Consider the following 17,970-nt stretch of genomic DNA (forward strand, 5'->3'; position numbering starts at 1 on the left):
TGCGCGACCCTTTTTCCTCCCCTTTCGAAATCCCCTCGATTCTTCGCATTTCGCATCCTGCATTCTGCACTGCATCGCGCAGCACCGCTTGAGCAGGCCGTTCTCTTGCACTGCGAATGCATTCGTCCGCCGCGTCGACCACAGCTGGCAGTCCAGTGCTGAGTTGTGGTGTTTGAATCGCCTGCGGGACCACGAGCATCCCAGAGAATAATCCTCGACCTCTGCGGCGCCAAAGGGGCTCAGCAAACCCCCCTCCCACTGCAAACGCCTTTTTTTCTGTCCAATCCCACGAACAGCGCTCTCCAGCCGACAACGCCCTTTGCGTCTTGCATTTCCTCCCTTGAATAGACCAAGGACAAGAAAAAGTCCTTGCTTGTGTCTTGGTGCGTAGCTGTTTCACAGCCTTCCTTGGTTGCAGCGGCAGTGATGCCACTAACCGGCCAAACATGTTCCATAGCCTGTCCTGCATGCCCTTACTAACGTTATTGCAGCATCCAACGTGCCACGCGCCGTTCACCGACCATAGACTCTTGTGTCGAGACGAAAAAAACAAGAGACATATAGACATTAGCACAGCAGGCGAAGAGAAACTAATAGTCATCATAAGATTGGTGCAACCCGTTGAGGGGCTACCATTGCACATCGCCGCTGCTGTTGAAGCACCAATCGCCGCATCTACGCCGAGAGTTCGAATAACTGATATGACATGGAGGGCTCATCACCTCCCCTGGCGGAATACTTCTGGATCGCCGGCATAGAGGCGGTGGTTTACGATGAGTCCTTGCCATCAGTGAGCCACTCTGTCGAGACGACAACCATTGCTGAAGACGGAGAGCCTGAAGACGAAGAAGACGCTGCGAGCAACCATACCAAGCCACAGTCTGCTCGCCATTCTCGTCAGAATTCTGCCACTCGCTTCTCTAGGCTCTCTCTGGACGGCCGAAACTCTGTTGATACTATCGAGGAGGATGACGGCAACACAAGAAGCAACAGGAGCAGTGCCACAATCAAGGCCAAGCCGGCCGCTGCTAATGGCAATGGCATCCCTAACGGTGATGGCACCAACCCGGGCGGCTCCATGGGCGAGTTTCTAGGTCTTATGGGGGACTTTGATTTCGACAAGGCTCTCCTAAAGTTTGCTGCAGAGCGAGAAAACTTTCTGGAAGACCTTTCTTTCAGTGCTGGAGCGAAAACCCAAGCGCGACAGCCCATGGTGAACCCTCGAGCTGAGCGCATTCGAGCCGACGACGCTGACCCCAGCGGAAGAGTCAGCCCCCTGAAGAGCATCAAGGGCAGCATCCGCCGCAAGATCAGCTTTAGAGATATGAACAGCCTGCGGAAGCAGCCCAGTGTCGCCAGACCTATGTCGCAGAGAGCTCGTGAGTGTTATCTCTCATCCCTCCCCCCTCGTATCGTACAAAGCTTGTCATTTATTCTAACCTGTTCTTACCACAGCCTCAATACGCACAACGAGACGACTGAGCAACTATAACTCTGTAATCCCTCCTCCCGAACCACTAAACACCGATCCAGACATGCATCCTCTGAAGAGACGATTTGAGCCTATGCTCCTCGATCGGTACCCGCCCAAGACTGCCATCGACGAGGTTGCTCGGCGAGGCAAGTTCCCCGACTATGTGCCCATGTTTGCTTTCCCCAACGACGTCCAAATTGTCTCGTCTGATGATCGGCCGCGGACGACGTGGCACGGGTTCACCATGACGTCTGATGATAACTCTAAGCTCTATGGAATCGCACTCATTGTGTGGACAGCGCTGCCTGCCGATGTAGCAGAGGCTGTGGAGCATAAATGCGAGGAATGGCGACAGAGCCACATGTCCAATGAAGAGCGGGAGCTCGCTGCGAGCTTGGGAGTGCGCTTAGCCAGCGAGCGATCGCATTTGTCCCAGCTCTTATCAAAGCTTGGGACAATTCCCTCGGGAACCCCTGCTCGGGATAGGCTTGAGGATCAGATTGGAACTGTTGAGGAAAAGATCAGCCTCATGACGGATATGCTTAGACCGTTGAGACACGGTGCAGCTTCTAGAATTGAGGGTCTTACCACTGGCGAGAGTGGACTCTGGGCTCCGCGTGCTTATGGTATCCTGGGACGAGACCCTGCAAACATGGCCTTCTGGAAAGAATGGCTCAAGGCAATTGTTGTCCCCATGACTGATGGTGCTGTGCTCAGAATCCCCCCCAGTTCCCCCAAAGTAGGCCGATGGCAGCCTTTGGAACAGTATGTTGTCAATCTATGCACAGAGGCCTTTAGCCCCCTAGGCTCCAAGACCCAAGTTGAGATTGGTGTACGGGAGCTGCGGCTTTATGCTCGTAAAGAAGCAGCGAATGAGCTTCCCGGGTCCCGGACTATTGACATATACGCTTTATTCAGATGTCTCTCTCTTGAGAACATAGTGGCTCTCTTTGAATACGCCATGTCTGAATCTCGCATCATCTTCCTCTCCTCACACACTAGCATGTTGCACTTGGCCTGCCATGCGATTGCAAGTCTTTTGTACCCTCTGAAATGGGCAAGCATTTTCATCCCAATATTACCTGCTAGGCTGATATCTGCCCTTGATGCGCCTTGCCCGTACATTGTTGGTGTTGAGCGCCGCTACGAGCGAATTGATCTCCCTGAAGATGATTACGTTCTGGTCGATCTTGACAAGGATACCATCGATGCCACATCACAGCCCAACCGCCTACCGCGACAGCATCGCCGAAAGTTGATGTCATTGCTGCAGGTAGCGGCTCCTCACAAGCTGCGCTATGGCGTTACCACCGGACCTCCTCCCTATGCAATGGAGGCCTTCCCGTATGATTCTTTCTCGTCGGAGAACGCATCTCTATTCACTAGTGTCGCTCCCCCCGCGACTCTCGGCAAATGGGTGTCTCAAAACTCGTCAAGCTTTGCGGACCCTGATCCCCCCACTGAACTGCTGCCTCCGGCCTTTAACGGATTTTCGCTGTCCTCTGTGGACAATGGCAAACCTGATCGGCCAGGAACCAGCAAGTCAAACCAAACCAGCCCTCAATCCTCCGTATCTCCAGTATCGATGAAATTCCCTCCCATGCCGTCCACCCCGGTCTCACGTAGCGACTCAGGGTTCGCCTTGACTGCGACACTAAGGGAGAAGCGATCTGGGCATTTTGGAGAAGACAAGGGCCGACGAAGCTCATCTTTTGGCGTCGACAAGGCTCAGCCCGTCCATCGACCCAGTCTTCCATTCTTGAATGGCCACCAGACAAACCTATCTATCTCGACGCTGGATTCTGGATCTTCTTTCGGAGGAGGTTATGCTCCTTCGACATATGCGGCCTCAACTCTGGCGGCTTCGACTATTATGCCAAGCATGCAGGTTCAGCCAGTTAGTAACACTGATACGACGGTCTGGGTAGAGGGACACTGCTTCAACTGGAATCCTAAAGACACGGCTTCTGTGTGCACAATTTGTGAAGAGAGATCCGAAGGTGACGGATTCTACAAGTGTGGAGCGTGCAAGACTGTGGCCCACGGCCGATGCCTGGGCTTCGTATCCTTGGTTTGCACTGAGGCTTTCCATGCTGACCGGGTCCGGGCAGCCTTTGTACGATGCCTCGCCAGTTTGTTGTACACGTACCGCAAATATCTGGGCAAGCCGTCAAAGCAGCACAAGAGCAGCGGTCAGTTGTATACCTTTGACATGGATGGGTTCATCAAGAGTCTCCCTTACGATCAACAAGAATATGTCACGATGATGCGGGAGACACAAGGTAAGCTTTGCATTTAATACTTCACCTATTTTTCCTGGTATTAGTTTCTTTTTACTAATCATTCCTGTTTCTTCTTAGCCTTTAACGAATTCATCCATGAAAGAGAAATGAAACTTACTTCTGACCCCGATATCCGACTCTTTGACGAGATCATCATGGCCAAGAAGGGCCGTGGCCGCACTGGCCTGCCTTCCAGCCTATCCCGTCTGTCCACTCTCCGTGGCGGCGGCGGCACCAACTCGTGGGGTCTCTCGCCTTCAGGCCGCAGCAACACCGGTGGAGCTGGCAGCGGCGCCAAGATTCCCCCTTATCTTGGCGATACTTCAGAGCACATCTGGCGCACAGCCTCCGTGCCTCTACCCAAGGGCAACTTCCCCGGCGAGTATCACACTATTGTGACTCGCATGCCGGCTCGTCTGGACAGGTCGCTCATGCGTGAGCCTCGCGCTATCCAGGGAGTTCCACGCATCGAGCCACGTGGTCCCAAGGGGGTTGCTCGGAAGCAGGTTCCGAATATGCTAGGTGGTACACCTCAATGAGGGCTTTCCCCTCGCAGATGACAATCTTGGCATTCAGACAAAAAAGGTGAAGAGGATGAAGGGCAAAATTTAAATGTATAATAGAATCACTACGCATCGATGTAATCTATTGTCGAAATCGCAACATACTCGCGGATGGGTCAAAGATAATTTTATTGTTAACAAAAAAAAGACACCGGCATGCATGGATTCATTCCGGGTGAGGAGAGAGGCATACGATGGCATATAACCAATTTGTTGGTTGACTGGTTGACCTAAATGGCGTGGGAAGCTCAGGTTTTTTTTTTTTAGAACACACATTTTTGGCAGGGGAGCTCTTTGTTAATTGGACTATTTCGATTCTTCGTTTTCTTAATTTCATACATGAATTTGTGTTTTCTTCTGCATCTGCTGTCCTTCCTCCCACCTTTAACTTCAGGAAAGACCAGTCCATGTATAAACATTAGCAAAATTTGCTGGTGCATGAGAACTAAATAGGTAGATACAATAACAATCGGTCAGAGTGCTGTTCAGTGCATCTGACAAATAAGGCTCAGTGTCGAAATACGAATAATGCACCTTCAGTTGTGAAAGACAATTCGTTGGCGTGAGCCCCTGAACAAACCGGTGGAAAGTAAGGGGCTGAATAAGCAAGGAGGGATACAATCTGATAAACTTCACTTTCCCACTTTAATAGCATCTGTAATAGCATCCTCCCAGCCAATGTTCTTCAAAATCTGACTCACCTGGCTTTGATAGGTCAGATGACCGCGAGGAAGGGTTTTCATTCTGTAGTTTTCGACTCCATCTGCTCCCTGGATCTCCTGCAGGCCAGCGACGCCAAACTGAATATTGGCAGTTCGATATAGGAATCCGAGCATGTAGTCGTGCTCTGAGTATACGTTGACCAAACGACCGCACACAACACTCTTGAGCGTCAGCCATACACGACTCTCAGAAGGTGCTGGGGTGCCCATCATGACAACTGAGTCGATGACTCCAAATTGTCGACGCTCTGCTAATACCATGAGACACGTGTATATGGCACGGGCCCCAAGACCGTATCCAACCAATGAAACCGGCCTGTCTCCATGAAATTTTTGTCGCATGATGGCATCAGCAAATACAGCACCAGCCTTCTCTGCTCTGACTATGGCAACATTCCATGGATTGTCCAAGATCTTGCTGACCTTGAGCAGTGAAATGGGCCAGACGGCGTCTACAAGGCTCGAGAAAACTGAATGAATGTCATTAGCATCAGCGTCTACAATTATAACGATTCTGGAAAACATATACTTACTTGTGCGAGCTTTAATCTCTGCCTGGGCACTGCTCCAAGAACTGCTCTTTATAACAGTGTCAAGGGAGCTGCCAAGGCTTGTGAGAGCTGCAGTTTCCCACCTTGTGGCGAAAGTTTCGGTATAGCGACCCAAACAGTGCCAAGTTTTTGTGATGTCTTCATCCCCAATGATATATCCACCTATAGCAATAGTAAGGCAAAGCCTGCGGTGCTCGGCTGGGATGCCTCGAGGGTCACGGTATTCAGATACATCCGTGCTCTGAATGGGAATGAATGCAAAGTCGGTAACCTCTCGTGCGAAATTCTCCATCATCTTGCCTAAGGGCTTTAAAGTGTTGATGCCAAAAAGGCTGCCGATAGCGAGTGCATTTTCGGCCATTATGCCTAATAGGCCTGCCGCTGTAAATGAAGTGAGTCCAAGACCACCGTGAGCCGCGCCGATACCAACGGCGGCAAGAGGAGCGGCCAGCTTCCCCGAATGGTTTCCCAATCCAAGCTTCCAGCGCCGTGAGGTCTTCGTCTCCTCGCTCTTTTGTGCAATCGCATCTTCTTCAGAGAGATCAAGGGCTGTCCTGGCTAATCCACGTGCAAGGCGTAGTTCTTCTTCTCGATACACCCAAGGTGGAAGGTTCAAAGAAGTCGCGAGGCTTTGTATGAGGTGCCTTGCATTTGCTGTGTACTCTTGCATAGATAGCAGAACGAGAAACACAATGTGCAACAATAGCCTACGCTTGTCCATATCCAGGGTCCATAGAGCGTTGGGAATTGGGGGAAATTGAGCAGCCAGGTTACGGTCCACATAGTTGGACGGTGCGCGTGGTGGTCCTAAACAATGATTAACATATTTATATCTAGGAACAGGAAGAGGAATTAAAGAAGGCTCATCAAACCTGTTGCCAGAGTCAGGGGGGAGCGCATTATGCCGCCACCACGACCAATTCCACCTCGTCCTCGAGGCATTCCTCTCATTCCACGTCCACGACCACGAGTATTTAGTTGAGAAACTGGTTGATCCTTGACAGCAATATCTCGAACCCGCTGCAAAACCATGTTCTGCCATTTACGGAAGAAGATCAAAGCCTCCTTCTTTAGCTCGCGCAGCTGCGGCGTCATGGCTTCTTTCTCCTCTTTTTCGATGATTTCATGAGGTCTATTAAATGTATTTGAGGAACCAATTCGCTTCATTCCAATAAGTGAATGGGTTGCTGGTTTGTTGTCTTTTTGATGGTGTAGGGGAAGCAGAAGCCAGTGGTGGTGACCATGGTCACTTTGAATTGGAGCAACTGGAGGGGAGTCAAAGATATTGCTAATATCTCTAGCCATCCTCTCCGTAATGGCATTGACTAGGGTTACCAAGTCATTTTTCTCGGCTATTGAGAGGATTCCAGTTAAATCGACTGGTCGGCGTTGGCTATGATTACCACCTCCACGTCCTCGAGCCATGACGGGGCGGCTTATAATTTCTCGCACTCAGCGACCTCAGGGAAAAGAATCTAGACGAGATGCAATAAATGCGCGCTTCTAGTTTCTAGAGAGCCTAATAAGCTGATTAATTGACGAATTTGAGGAAAAAGACACTGTAGAGGTCCGTTCCGTAAGTGACGAAGATTTGGTAGACGAGAGGCTGGTCAAAGACAAGTGAATTCTTGAGGAGTTGAATAATGAGCGCCAAGTTTTCGATCAACAACTGAGAGAAGAGATCAGATGAAAAAGTCTCTCAAGCGATGAAAGGAAGAGGCTGAGAGACTGGCCAAGGCTGGCCAGATGCTATGAGGTCGTAAAAGGAGATGGAGAAAGAATAGGTGCATATCACTCGTCGAGGTTGTGGCCGAGAAAGACAAGGTCAATCTGATTTGGGAGAAGTTGAAAAGCGCGGAAATGGGAAACGAAAGAAACAACGTAGAGGAGAAAAGCGAAGAGAAAAGAGAGTCTGGACAAAAAGTGAAGTGAGCAGGAGTTGAAGAGAAGGAAGGAGCGCTGGTGAATTTGGGACTGACAGGCTGCCAGGTGGCTGCCAGTTTCCGATTCTAGAACAAATGGCAAGAGTAAACAAATGCAAGGAAGCCGTATATAGAAGGAACGAGCACAGAAGAGACGAGGACAAGCACAGAAGGGCAAGAATCATGGAGGAGGCAGGCGTAAAAGAAGGGTGTATATGAACGCAGCGTATTCCCATTTCTATCCTTAGGTGGCTTGAGATTAGGTAGGCATATAGGATGTAAGACGTTTAAACAGCAGAAAACAGCAAATAAACACAGAGACGGGGATCTAAAAGCGCATCTGGGGGGGCAAACAAAAGCAAACGTCACTTAATCACATACATTCAAAAACATTCACCGAGAATATTGTCGTACCAACGAGGGCAAAGAAAAAAAATACAAGAAAGTTAACTTTTGCGCGCCCGATAAATGTACCAAGCAACCATGTAGCAGAAGAAAAGGAAGGGATAGTCACTACCAAGATATCAACAGCCAGACACAGCTGGAAACGGAGGACAAGACAAAGATATCAAGGCCACAGCCACAGAAATGCGGAACTGCTAGAATTCAGTGCACCCGCAAAAGTTGCAACGGAGGTGTGAGCCGGGCCGCCCATTACATGTTGGAAGCCGTCTCCTGGATCTGGCTGGATTGCCTGGTAGAAGATGAAGATAATCACAGGTTGGCGATACAGTGAATAGACGGATAGGGAGAGAAATGCAACAGGAAGTAGATAAACAGAAAGAAAAGGTAATATATAGTACTAGTTACGATGGTAGAAAGGAAAATGAGAGGCCCTGCTGGTTGGAACATCCCAAGCGGTGTGCTGGAGTAGAGCCATAAAAAGGGTGGATGCATCTTCAGCACAAAGAAGGCGGCAGGACGTGTGATGAGCAGCGGGACAAACAAGCCACTGTGCCCCTTTCTCTTTTGCTTCATCCGGGTATATACAGCATCTTCGCCCGAGCCTCGTCAACTTGGGAAAGTGCTCTGTGTTGCTGGAGAAACATCAAGCTACTTAAACCCTGAGCCGATTCACGCTTCTAGCCCTCCATGGCAGTGCATCTTGTGAATATGGATAGCATGTTACTGATGCTATCACGTTGTCACCAAACATCATTGAACCGAGTGTGGCAAGGTGATGGCATGACAATCAAATTTTAGCTTGACAACGAAGCGTCTGGTTGTGATACAAATGTGTAGCACGAAGAAGACCTGGATATCCGGCAACAAACATGGCGGAAGCGGCTTTTATCCCGCCTACGTTAGTTTGTCTGCTTAAGCTACCGACGCAGCTTCAAAGTAGTCTATAAAAATAAGTCAAGGACGCCATTCTAAATCACTGCCACTATATCTGAATGAGTTGTTTACAGACCCGTCTAGTTTACTACTACCTGCTCTCCTGTTTCCCCTTTCCCCCTCCTTTTCTTTGTCAATGCCCGTTCATCCAGACTGATACGTCGTAGTTAACACTGTCTCTGGGATAGCGTTCCTCCTATTGGCTTCCTTCCTATTCCACAGGTGAGCCGCATATTTGTTCAGTACCACATAGCTCAAGCTGCCTCATTTTCACAAAGTTATTCTCCCACGTAGGTGCTGCGCGGAAATCGCAATCAGTTTGTGCGCCCGAAAGACGCACAGCGTGTTAGAGTATGCTACTGGCAGCGGACTCCGGTTCCGCGCCTTATCGTCGTACAGCAAAGTTATACAGAAAAGTTGACTGCTGCTTGTAAGGCACTCACTGTAGGTATTAGGGATGGGCTGGTAATTCCGGCGGAACACGGCACTTTTCGATAGTTGCAAGTAGCGTCAAAAGTCCTTTATCGAAGATGATGAGACTTGCAGCGAGAAGAGATAAACTCATTCGCCCAGCTCATGATACCTCACATGAGCAGGCAGCGCAAACAATGGTATAGAGTGGCCACAGATTACACAAATGGAACCATCTGAAGCCTCCCAAGATGTGTCAGAATCTAAATCTTCAGATATAGCGTCTCCCATTTCGTCTTCTGCAGGTTTCTCATCTTCGTCGGTCGCCTCAGATGTAATCCTCCATGGGGCAAGTACTTCATCCTGCTTCTTGAACATGACTGCAATGTCTCGTCCCGCTCCCATCTTGTCATCAGTAGCTCCGGCAACCATGTTTGCAGCGCAGATATTAATCAGTTGTAAATTCCACGTCTGACCCTTTTCACTCTGTAAGCGGCGAAGGAGTGGCAATAGCGCTTCCGCGACTAGCTGCTGAGCAATCTCATCAATGTCAGCCTTTAGGTCAAACACAAAACCTGGTAACGGTCCTGACCGAGACACACGGCTGGAGTTTTGAGTTTGAGAGGCATCCGACTTCGGCCACGATCGAGTTGAGAGGCGAAGCGTCTTTGGCCTTGCAATCCATTTTTGACTGCCTGGTATATCTGAGCCGTGGTCTAGGATAGTAAGATCTACTCGCATTCTCCGGATCAGAGAGCACGATAACTTATGAAGCTCTTCTGTGATTCGGGGTATCGTTTGAAGACCTCCGTACGTGTCTTCAATGCTGATTTGTGAAGGGACATCGCTTGCTTCTTTAACTTCTGTGGGGTCCACGCCGTGAAGAAAACCCCAGACTCGAGTTCCGATACCTCTTTCCGCGCCCGGCCCGCCCAAAAGCACCTCAAGAAAGGACGGTGATATGGTTGGATGGAGACGAGCTTCTCGTGCCGTGACGTGAGAATCAAAGGGACCAGTATCTTCAAGCTCCTTGGACATGATGTGTGATTCAAGCAGGTGTGTGATCTTGGAGCCCATTCCTGCAATGTTGCGAAGCTTGTGCCCATCCACAAAGCTCACGATATCATCATCGGTTAAAGCAAGCAGCGTTGTCTGATTACTCGGCTTGTTCTTGCTGCCGACAAGTTTGCTCAGGAGTTTATTAGTAGAGATGCCACAAGTCGATGTGTAACCAAAGTCTTTCTCTAGCTTTAGTCGCAAGTATTGTGCAAAGTGGGAGCCCAAAAGGTGTCTCAGATACGTAGGGCTCTCTAAATCCACGCCCTCGACGGTGACACCAGCAACACAGCCTGCAATAGAGGTTAAGTCGCATGGAAAGCCTAGTTCAGGGTCCTTATTGGATAGGTAAAAGAACGACTCGGCCATTGAGGCTCGGTTAAGACACGACATGTTGTAGTCGATGATATCCGTCACATCTATAGGGCTTGTTAGTAAGTGTAAGTTTAGCTGTTGGATTGATCTTGGACGTACCTAAGAAGACTTCATCAAACCCCAGCCGTTCCGCTTTGCCATTCCAAGAATGAGATCTCAGAAAATTGAACAAAATCTTGCTGACATCGCGAAACGGTGTCAAATCCTCGCCGTCTACGAGCACGAGATCGGGACATATCTTCTTCGCCTCGGAGATGAGCATCAGCTTCTTGACATTCTGGCGACGTGCATTGTAGTTGCAGGTGGCCAAAATGTTCTTTTGCTTTATGCCAAGCGGCTTTGACCTCAGAGCCGGGTTTTTGTTCTCACAAACTTGAGCGTAGAAGCAGTCATAGTCCTGTGCGTTTGGTCAATACGTGCAATCTTAACTTGTGTGGCCGTGGAATAAGTAAACATCCCGCGCCATGCAGTGTCGCTGCATCGCGACGGGCGTTAAGACGGTGAGACGGACAAACTGCAGAATGATTCGGTCTTCTTTGCGTTTTGGCGGTCTTTTCACCACCCTGCCATCCATATTTCACGCGGCATCTTCCCGAGCTGCTGGCTCTAACCCACGGCCAGCTGAGGGCTGAATTGGTGTCTTATTGGTCTTGAATCAAAGGGCTGTTGGCTACAAGTATATTGACATTGTATAGAACAATGCACAGGCAAGACGTTTGTCAACGCGATTTGGTGAATTGCCGTGAGCTGGCCCACCAAGTTCAACGATGCTAGGGCTCTGCGCCAATCAGGGGTCTCGAACGACGCCCTCAGCGTAAGCTTCAGTGCTCTTCCGCCGCTAAAGGGCGCTGAAGCGGCCGCTGACAGCCGCTAGATTCCAAACCAAGATCGCCGGTGCCGGCCAAGTTGCTGCCCCTCCATCAGTAATAGCAGTTCAGAGCCCGATTTGGTGGGGTCGCATGCGTTCGAGTCACAACTCCAAAGATTCTCGGCTCTTACATGTTGCCATTGGGTATCGCAGACTCATCTGCCACATATGCGGATTCTGGACACAGACGCTTTGAGATTCTCAGTCTGAGGTGCAGCGCTTTCTTCCCATACACACCCTTCTTTTATACCTCGCTTCTCTTCTTCACATCCTAGCGATGGCACATGTGGTAAGCTAGCCAGTCAACTTTTTTTTTTTCCTTCTTTCCAATCCATATAAGAGCTACCCAAAGTCTTCTTTTTGTCTGCCCTTTGCTGTTTCTCCGTGCGCTAATATCGCGACTATTTCTTGCCACGGCTATAGAGAAGCATCGTTCCGTCACTTGACGCCGTCAGGGACATCCTGAACAAGCCCGCCAAGGACGGCGTAAAGAAGCCGACCCTCGTGCCGGTCTATCGCCAAATCTCCTCCGACCTTATCACTCCCTCCGCCGCCTACCTCAAAGTCTCGGCGCATGCCAAGTCCACATCCTCTGCCTCCTCCACATACTCATTTCTGTTCGAATCAGCAGCCACCGAACAGGTCGGTCGATACAGCTTCATCGGCGCCGGCCCGCGCAAGATCCTGACCACCGGCCCCGGCTATGGCGAGGAGAAGGACCCGTTGCCTGCGCTTGAGGCGGAATTGGCGAGCCATGTCGTTGCGCATGTGCCAGGATTGAGACTGCCTCCCATGGCAGGAGGAGCGATCGGCTACGTTGGCTACGACTGCGTGCGATACTTCGAGCCCAAGACGGCGCGGCCGATGAAGGACGTGTTGAAGATTCCCGAGTCTTTATTCATGTTGTACGATACGATTGTGGCTTTTGATAGGTTTTACGGCATCATCAAAGTCATCAGCTACGTCAAGGTCCCCACGGATGGACAGACAACCCTGGAAGCGGCATATGACGAGGCGAAGAAGACGATTGACGAGCTGGTGAATGTTCTCAACAGCCCCGAGATTCCCCTGCCAGAGCAAGGTCCCATCGAGCTGGGCCAGGAGTACAAGTCCAACATCGGCCGCGAAGGCTACGAGGCCCACGTCACCAAGTTAAAAGAGCACATCGTCATTGGCGACATCATTCAAGCCGTGCCCTCGCAGCGTTTCGCCCGTCCTACCAACCTACACCCGTTCAACATCTACCGCCACCTGCGAACCGTCAACCCATCGCCGTACCTGTTTTACATTGACTGCCAGGATTTCCAGATCGTCGGCGCATCACCCGAGCTGTTGGTCAAATCAGAAGCCGGCCGAATCATTACCCACCCCATTGCCGGAACTGTCAAGAGAGGCCCGACGCCAGAGGAGGACGAGCGCTTGGCCAACGAGCTGCGCTCTTCGCTCAAGGACCGAGCCGAGCACGTCATGCTGGTCGATCTCGCGCGCAACGACGTCAACCGCGTAGGCGACCCATTCACCGTCCGTGTCGACCGCCTCATGGTGGTGGAAAAGTTCAGCCACGTGCAGCACCTCGTCTCCCAAGTCTCTGGTGTCTTGCGCCCAGACCAGACACGATTCGACGCCTTCCGGTCAATCTTCCCCGCCGGTACGGTGTCCGGGGCGCCAAAGGTCCGCGCGATGGAGCTCATCGCCGAGCTGGAGCAGGAGAAGCGTGGCGTCTATGCCGGTGCGGTTGGATACTTTGGCTACGGAGGAGTGGACGAGAGCGGCGAAGATGTTGAGGGCGCGATGGACACTTGTATCGCTCTGCGAACCATGATGGTGAAGGAGGGCGTGGCGTATCTCCAAGCCGGTATGTTTGAGACCAGTTTTCTTTCTTCTCCTTGCTACATTTCATGCTGCACAGTGTTCAAGGAAGGCTAACTTTTGATTGTTAGGTGGCGGCATTGTATTTGACTCTGATGAGTATGAGGAGTGGCAAGAAACCATTAACAAGCTGGGTGCCAACATGCAGTGCATCACTTCAGCTGAGGAAATTTACTATGACCAGCAGCAATCCGAAAAAACGGCATAGACGAGAATAAATCTAAAAAAGGAAAAGAGAGGAAAAAAAAGAAAAGCTTGGGAAGGCGAAAAGAAAAAGAGAAGATTGAACATATATCTGTTTCGGACACCTTAGGAGCATTATGGAATAGGTATAGTCTAGCTGGTGTAATGTGGACTTAACAACGTCCACTTTCTACATCTATCAAATAAAAGACTACTTATCACACGAGATTCCTATTTTAATAGAACCAGAAAGGTATTTTTTTCGGCTGATCAAAGCCTAGTAGTATTGATATATTCAAGAAACTAATTAAAAAAAAAGTTGGTATAATATCTTTTGAAAGATGTCCCCATCCTCCCGTGCTCATAAAGCGGCAAAACGCCCTCATCTCCGTAGTCTCGTATGTCCCATCTCAAATTTACAGTTCGTAACAAGTTCATTTCTCATAAAATGCAACCCGATTTTTGTTTGCTTTGCTTTGCTTGCTTGCTTGCTTGCTTTCCCAATGAAAATGCTACTTCAAAAAAAAAAAAAAAGAGAAGATAAAGGGGAAAAAAAAAAAAAAAAAAACTCCTCTCCCTATGCCTCGTATCGCACCCTATTGCCATTTTTCTCCTGTTTCTAACAGGACTTTGGCTATAAATACATGAAAGCTTTATTATTTTTCTTCTTCTTCTTCTTTATTTTTGACAACCCCCCCCCCCCTTTTGATGAAACTTCCTCATCAATATGAGCTAGCCTAGCTCACGCTTACGGGTGCGTCCTGCGCCTCAGCTAGCTCTGGAATAGGCGTATCCCGCTTCCGCTTATTGCACAGCGCCCTAGGCTCCGTCGGCGTCTTGATGTCAAGATCGTATCCCAAAGAGGAGGCACCAGAGATGCCCTGGAAATCTTCCGAAACAACGCTGCTAGCGTCGGACATGTCAATGTCAATGGCCGAATCGGCACTGCTCTCGATGCTCGCCGTCGGTGTGTCAGGTACCATCTGAATATCGGGAACCTCCACCGCGGCCCTGGGCACAGCCTCATCGTTGCCAGCCTGCTTGGCCCTGGCCCTTGCAGACGCAGCTGCCTCAGCCCTCGAAGCAGCGATTGCGCCGCCGACGCGTTCGTCATCTTCTTCTTCCTCGTCCGCCACGCCAATCGTCCAGACCCACTGGCGTTTTTTCTCTTTCCGCCTGCGCTTGCGGATGCCACCGCTGCTGCCGCCGGGCGTTGTCGAGGGCGAAGACGTTGCACTGCCACTCAAAGCCGCAAGCTTGCGTCGCATGTCCTCAAAGGGGCCTGGGGTCTGGCCCCCATTTTCGATTTCGTTGGGCGAAAATGCCTGCTTCAGGTTGATTTCCCTGTCGGCTCCGATGGGCGAAAATGACGGCGAGGCAGGTGATGCTTCTTCAACGAGAAGGTCAATGTGTGATTTGGTATACTTGTTGGTGATGATGGTCTGGGTAAGAGGGTTGTTGTAACCCACGCGCTTGGCGGCTCTCTCTTGCAATCTCAAGGACTGTCGCCTTGGTGAAGGGGGGATGGCCGTCCTGGGAGGAAGAGGGGAGTTGCGCAAGATGCTGTGGAGAGTGTGAGGGTGCGTATAAGGCGCCGGAGCACCAGTGTTATACGGGATGATATGCCGTCTTGAAAGAAGAGGCTCGACAGGCGAGCAGGGTGAAGCCACAGTGTAACCCCTGGCTCTGGAAGAGAGATCCTTGGGTGAAAAGGAAAAGGCTTTAGGTCCGTTGGAATCAACAGCGCCAGCTGACATGGGAGGTGTTGGTGTCATGGTGCTGGGAAAGGCAATCTCCATCTGCTGCGGCGGCGAGCCTGACGAATCCGTGGTTGGTGTTGCTGGAAAGTCGGCGACATATGGAGTCTTGATCGGAGTCTTGAGCTTCAGCTTGGGGCCTCGAGACACAACCGGTGTCTTGAGTGAGAGGCATTGCAGAGTGTTGATGGCTGTGAGGGGCTCTGGCTGGACTGGTGTAGATCTCTCGATGGCAGTTGCATAGACGTTTGACAAGGTGTTGCAAGCTGTGCGGTCGGTAGGGTCGACTTGGAAGCCTCTTATCGGCCTGCTGGAGACGGAGGGGCTGGAGGTGTTGATCTTGAGCGACAGGCGCGGCCGCTTGGGCGGGCTCTGGTGCAGCGGCTGAGAAGCCATCATGATGATAGCGACAATGTTCGGTGTTCGATGTCGTATGTAATAATGCAATATCAGGACAAGAGATGGAGTTGTAGATGTCGAGAGGTGAAAGAGGTGGAGTGGGGTTATAGGTGAGTCAACGTTGAAAGAGAAGACGACCTCGACTTAAGGGGGGCGATATCCAGACACACGCTCAATCCAACGATCGACCCAACTGCAAATCGATCAGCAGCCCCAGTCGTACTTGTCCGGAAACTCTTGGTGGTTGCGTGCTTCGTATAGGTGGATGTCAATATAACCTTTGAGCTTTAGCTGTGGGTTAATTTAATTTAATGTAGAGCATAAGACAAGAAGCCAGCCAACAAACAAAGCACAAAGCGGTACGAGTACGGGTCTTATCTACCCCGTACAAGAATAGAAATGCCGCAGAATCCAAATCCAACAGCGCAGACAGGCGGGATCCAGGGCGGCTATATACAGGTGACGACGAAACAACCGCGCATGTTTTTCGTCGTCGACGGCGTTCCATGGCCCAGCTTCTCCGCACTTGTCGCCCAGCTTGCTTCGTCCTCCTTTCTCCTTTCTCCCTGTTTGCGCCACCGCCAAGTGGAACCGCTGGCCTTTGTTCAGCTCCTCCCACGACGCCCAAGTCACATTTTTTTTTTTTCTCTCTCTCTCTTCTTTCCCCTCCGGATAGGCGCGAGGGGCGACAAGACGCAACGGCAGACGGGAAGCGGAGACGTCGAGAGGGCCAGGCCCGGTGGAGGGTCGAAAGCGGCCGTGAGTGGCTCGTGTTGCTATTTCCAGCCTGCGGGTAAGCGCTGAGCCTCGACCCCTGCTGCAGCGCCCTGAGGCCAATGGCCCGCGTCTATGCCTCGGACGCTGTAGCGCAGCGGATCGGCCTTGGATGCACGGCCTTTGCTGCTGTCACACGGCGCCGTGCCAATGGCGAGTCGCTGTGCGAGACGCTACAGCAGCCGTCGGCAATCGCAGAGCGTCTGTCACAATGTGGCGTCGCTTGTGCCAAAACACTTGTGCATACAGCCAGACAGACATCCTGTGTCGTCCATTAGTAGTCTCTCGCATCCATGTGCGCAGACGCATGGCACGCTGTTCGTGCAGCAGAAGCGATTCCCACTCCCGATGTCATTTCCGCCACATCTTGTTTGCCACGAGTCCCTCGCGGAACAGGCCGCATCGTATCGTTGCTCAGCATCAAGTGACAAACAGGGACCAGGCCTAAATATAGAATGCAAATTTAAAACTCCACGCAATGCGTCCCGTCCCTGGAGAAGCGATTATTGTGGGGGTCACCGAGGCACACATCGTCGGAAAAAGAGACGGGCCGGCGCACCAATTGCAGCCTCTGCGTGGTGGGTCATGGGCCATCAAGCCATCTGCGGGCATGAAGGAACTTTGTCGGCCCCGAATGAAAGAATTCCTGGGGATTAGGGCTTGTTGGACCTCAGCAGACTTGATTGGGTTTGATATAGCAGCTGACCAGAAACATGCCTTCTGTTGAACGGAATTTAATTTGGTTCCTCAATTTTAATGTTAACCAATCCTTTGTTGGTCATCAAAGCAGCTTGCACTCCGTGCTTTCTCCTTACCGCCGTTTTAGACCTAGTTACATGTAACATGTAAGCCATCAGTTAGTTATACGCCTCATGCAGCGGTAGGATTATCCCAGACCCTAGGGCAAATCCTCCGCAAACGCTTTGCTGGTATCCCCTTCCATCTGGGCAGATTGCACCGGGATGCTACCCTGCCAAAGATTCCAGAAGAAAGAGAATGCATATGTCTCATACCATTAAGCCACTCACTCATGGGGCATTATCCAGAAAAGTTCAAGGGCTGGTGATGGAAGCCAAAATAGGAATATGCCACTACTACGTGGTATGATACTTGAGCTAGCATCGTACTAGGGGGTACGTAAAAACTTGTTTCAAGACATAAATAGCAACATTGGTTGATTACACTCATACATACATGGTACCTACTACTGCTACGTGTAAGAATCCTGGTGTAGAGAGCCAAATAGGAATGGTTTGACTCCATATATGAGCCCATCTTGCATGGTATACTCGAGAGATGCTGCTCCATATTAAGTAGGTAAGAACCTATCAAGTTAGCTGATGACATTCGTTTTCTGCTAGTAGCACTCACTCGACTTATATGACGTCATTTGGCTATCCTACCATACTTGAACTCATGGCTCTCT

At 50.7% G+C, this 17,970-nt stretch overlaps 5 protein-coding genes across 5 annotated transcripts; 2 read left to right on the plus strand and 3 right to left on the minus strand.

The window, feature by feature from the left end:
* Positions 1-34: 34 nt before the first annotated feature.
* Positions 35-4,825, plus strand: TrAFT101_001987 (uncharacterized protein). Its single transcript, XM_024899677.2, has 4 exons — positions 35-383; positions 492-1,379; positions 1,456-3,756; positions 3,835-4,825. The coding sequence occupies exons 2-4, from the start codon at positions 707-709 to the stop codon at positions 4,293-4,295; spliced, it is 3,435 nt and encodes a 1,144-aa protein (XP_024763107.1). The 5' UTR covers positions 35-383; positions 492-706; the 3' UTR covers positions 4,296-4,825.
* A 126-nt stretch (positions 4,826-4,951) lies between these two features.
* Positions 4,952-7,017, minus strand: TrAFT101_001988 (uncharacterized protein; the record flags this gene model as incomplete). Its single annotated transcript, XM_024906386.1, has 3 exons — positions 4,952-5,511; positions 5,575-6,399; positions 6,465-7,017. The coding sequence occupies 3 exons, from the start codon at positions 7,015-7,017 to the stop codon at positions 4,952-4,954; spliced, it is 1,938 nt and encodes a 645-aa protein (XP_024763108.1).
* A 1,759-nt stretch (positions 7,018-8,776) lies between these two features.
* On the minus strand, positions 8,777-11,359 carry TrAFT101_001989 (uncharacterized protein). The gene is made up of 3 exons (XM_024899663.2): positions 11,206-11,359; positions 10,794-11,091; positions 8,777-10,738 (listed from the first exon to the last, which is right to left on the minus strand). The coding sequence occupies exons 1-3, from the start codon at positions 11,266-11,268 to the stop codon at positions 9,414-9,416; spliced, it is 1,686 nt and encodes a 561-aa protein (XP_024763109.1). The 5' UTR covers positions 11,269-11,359; the 3' UTR covers positions 8,777-9,413.
* Positions 11,360-11,691: 332 nt separating this feature from the next.
* Positions 11,692-13,879, plus strand: TrAFT101_001990 (uncharacterized protein). The gene is made up of 3 exons (XM_024902409.2): positions 11,692-11,851; positions 11,986-13,417; positions 13,503-13,879. The coding sequence occupies exons 1-3, from the start codon at positions 11,840-11,842 to the stop codon at positions 13,637-13,639; spliced, it is 1,581 nt and encodes a 526-aa protein (XP_024763110.1). The 5' UTR covers positions 11,692-11,839; the 3' UTR covers positions 13,640-13,879.
* Positions 13,816-16,541, minus strand: TrAFT101_001991 (uncharacterized protein). The gene has a single exon (XM_024905236.2). The coding sequence runs from the start codon at positions 15,768-15,770 to the stop codon at positions 14,352-14,354; it is 1,419 nt and encodes a 472-aa protein (XP_024763112.1). The 5' UTR covers positions 15,771-16,541; the 3' UTR covers positions 13,816-14,351.
* Positions 16,542-17,970: the final 1,429 nt, after the last annotated feature.

This window comes from Trichoderma asperellum, chromosome 1 (assembly GCF_020647865.1).
Source record: "Trichoderma asperellum chromosome 1, complete sequence".
Taxonomy (NCBI): domain Eukaryota; kingdom Fungi; phylum Ascomycota; class Sordariomycetes; order Hypocreales; family Hypocreaceae; genus Trichoderma; species Trichoderma asperellum.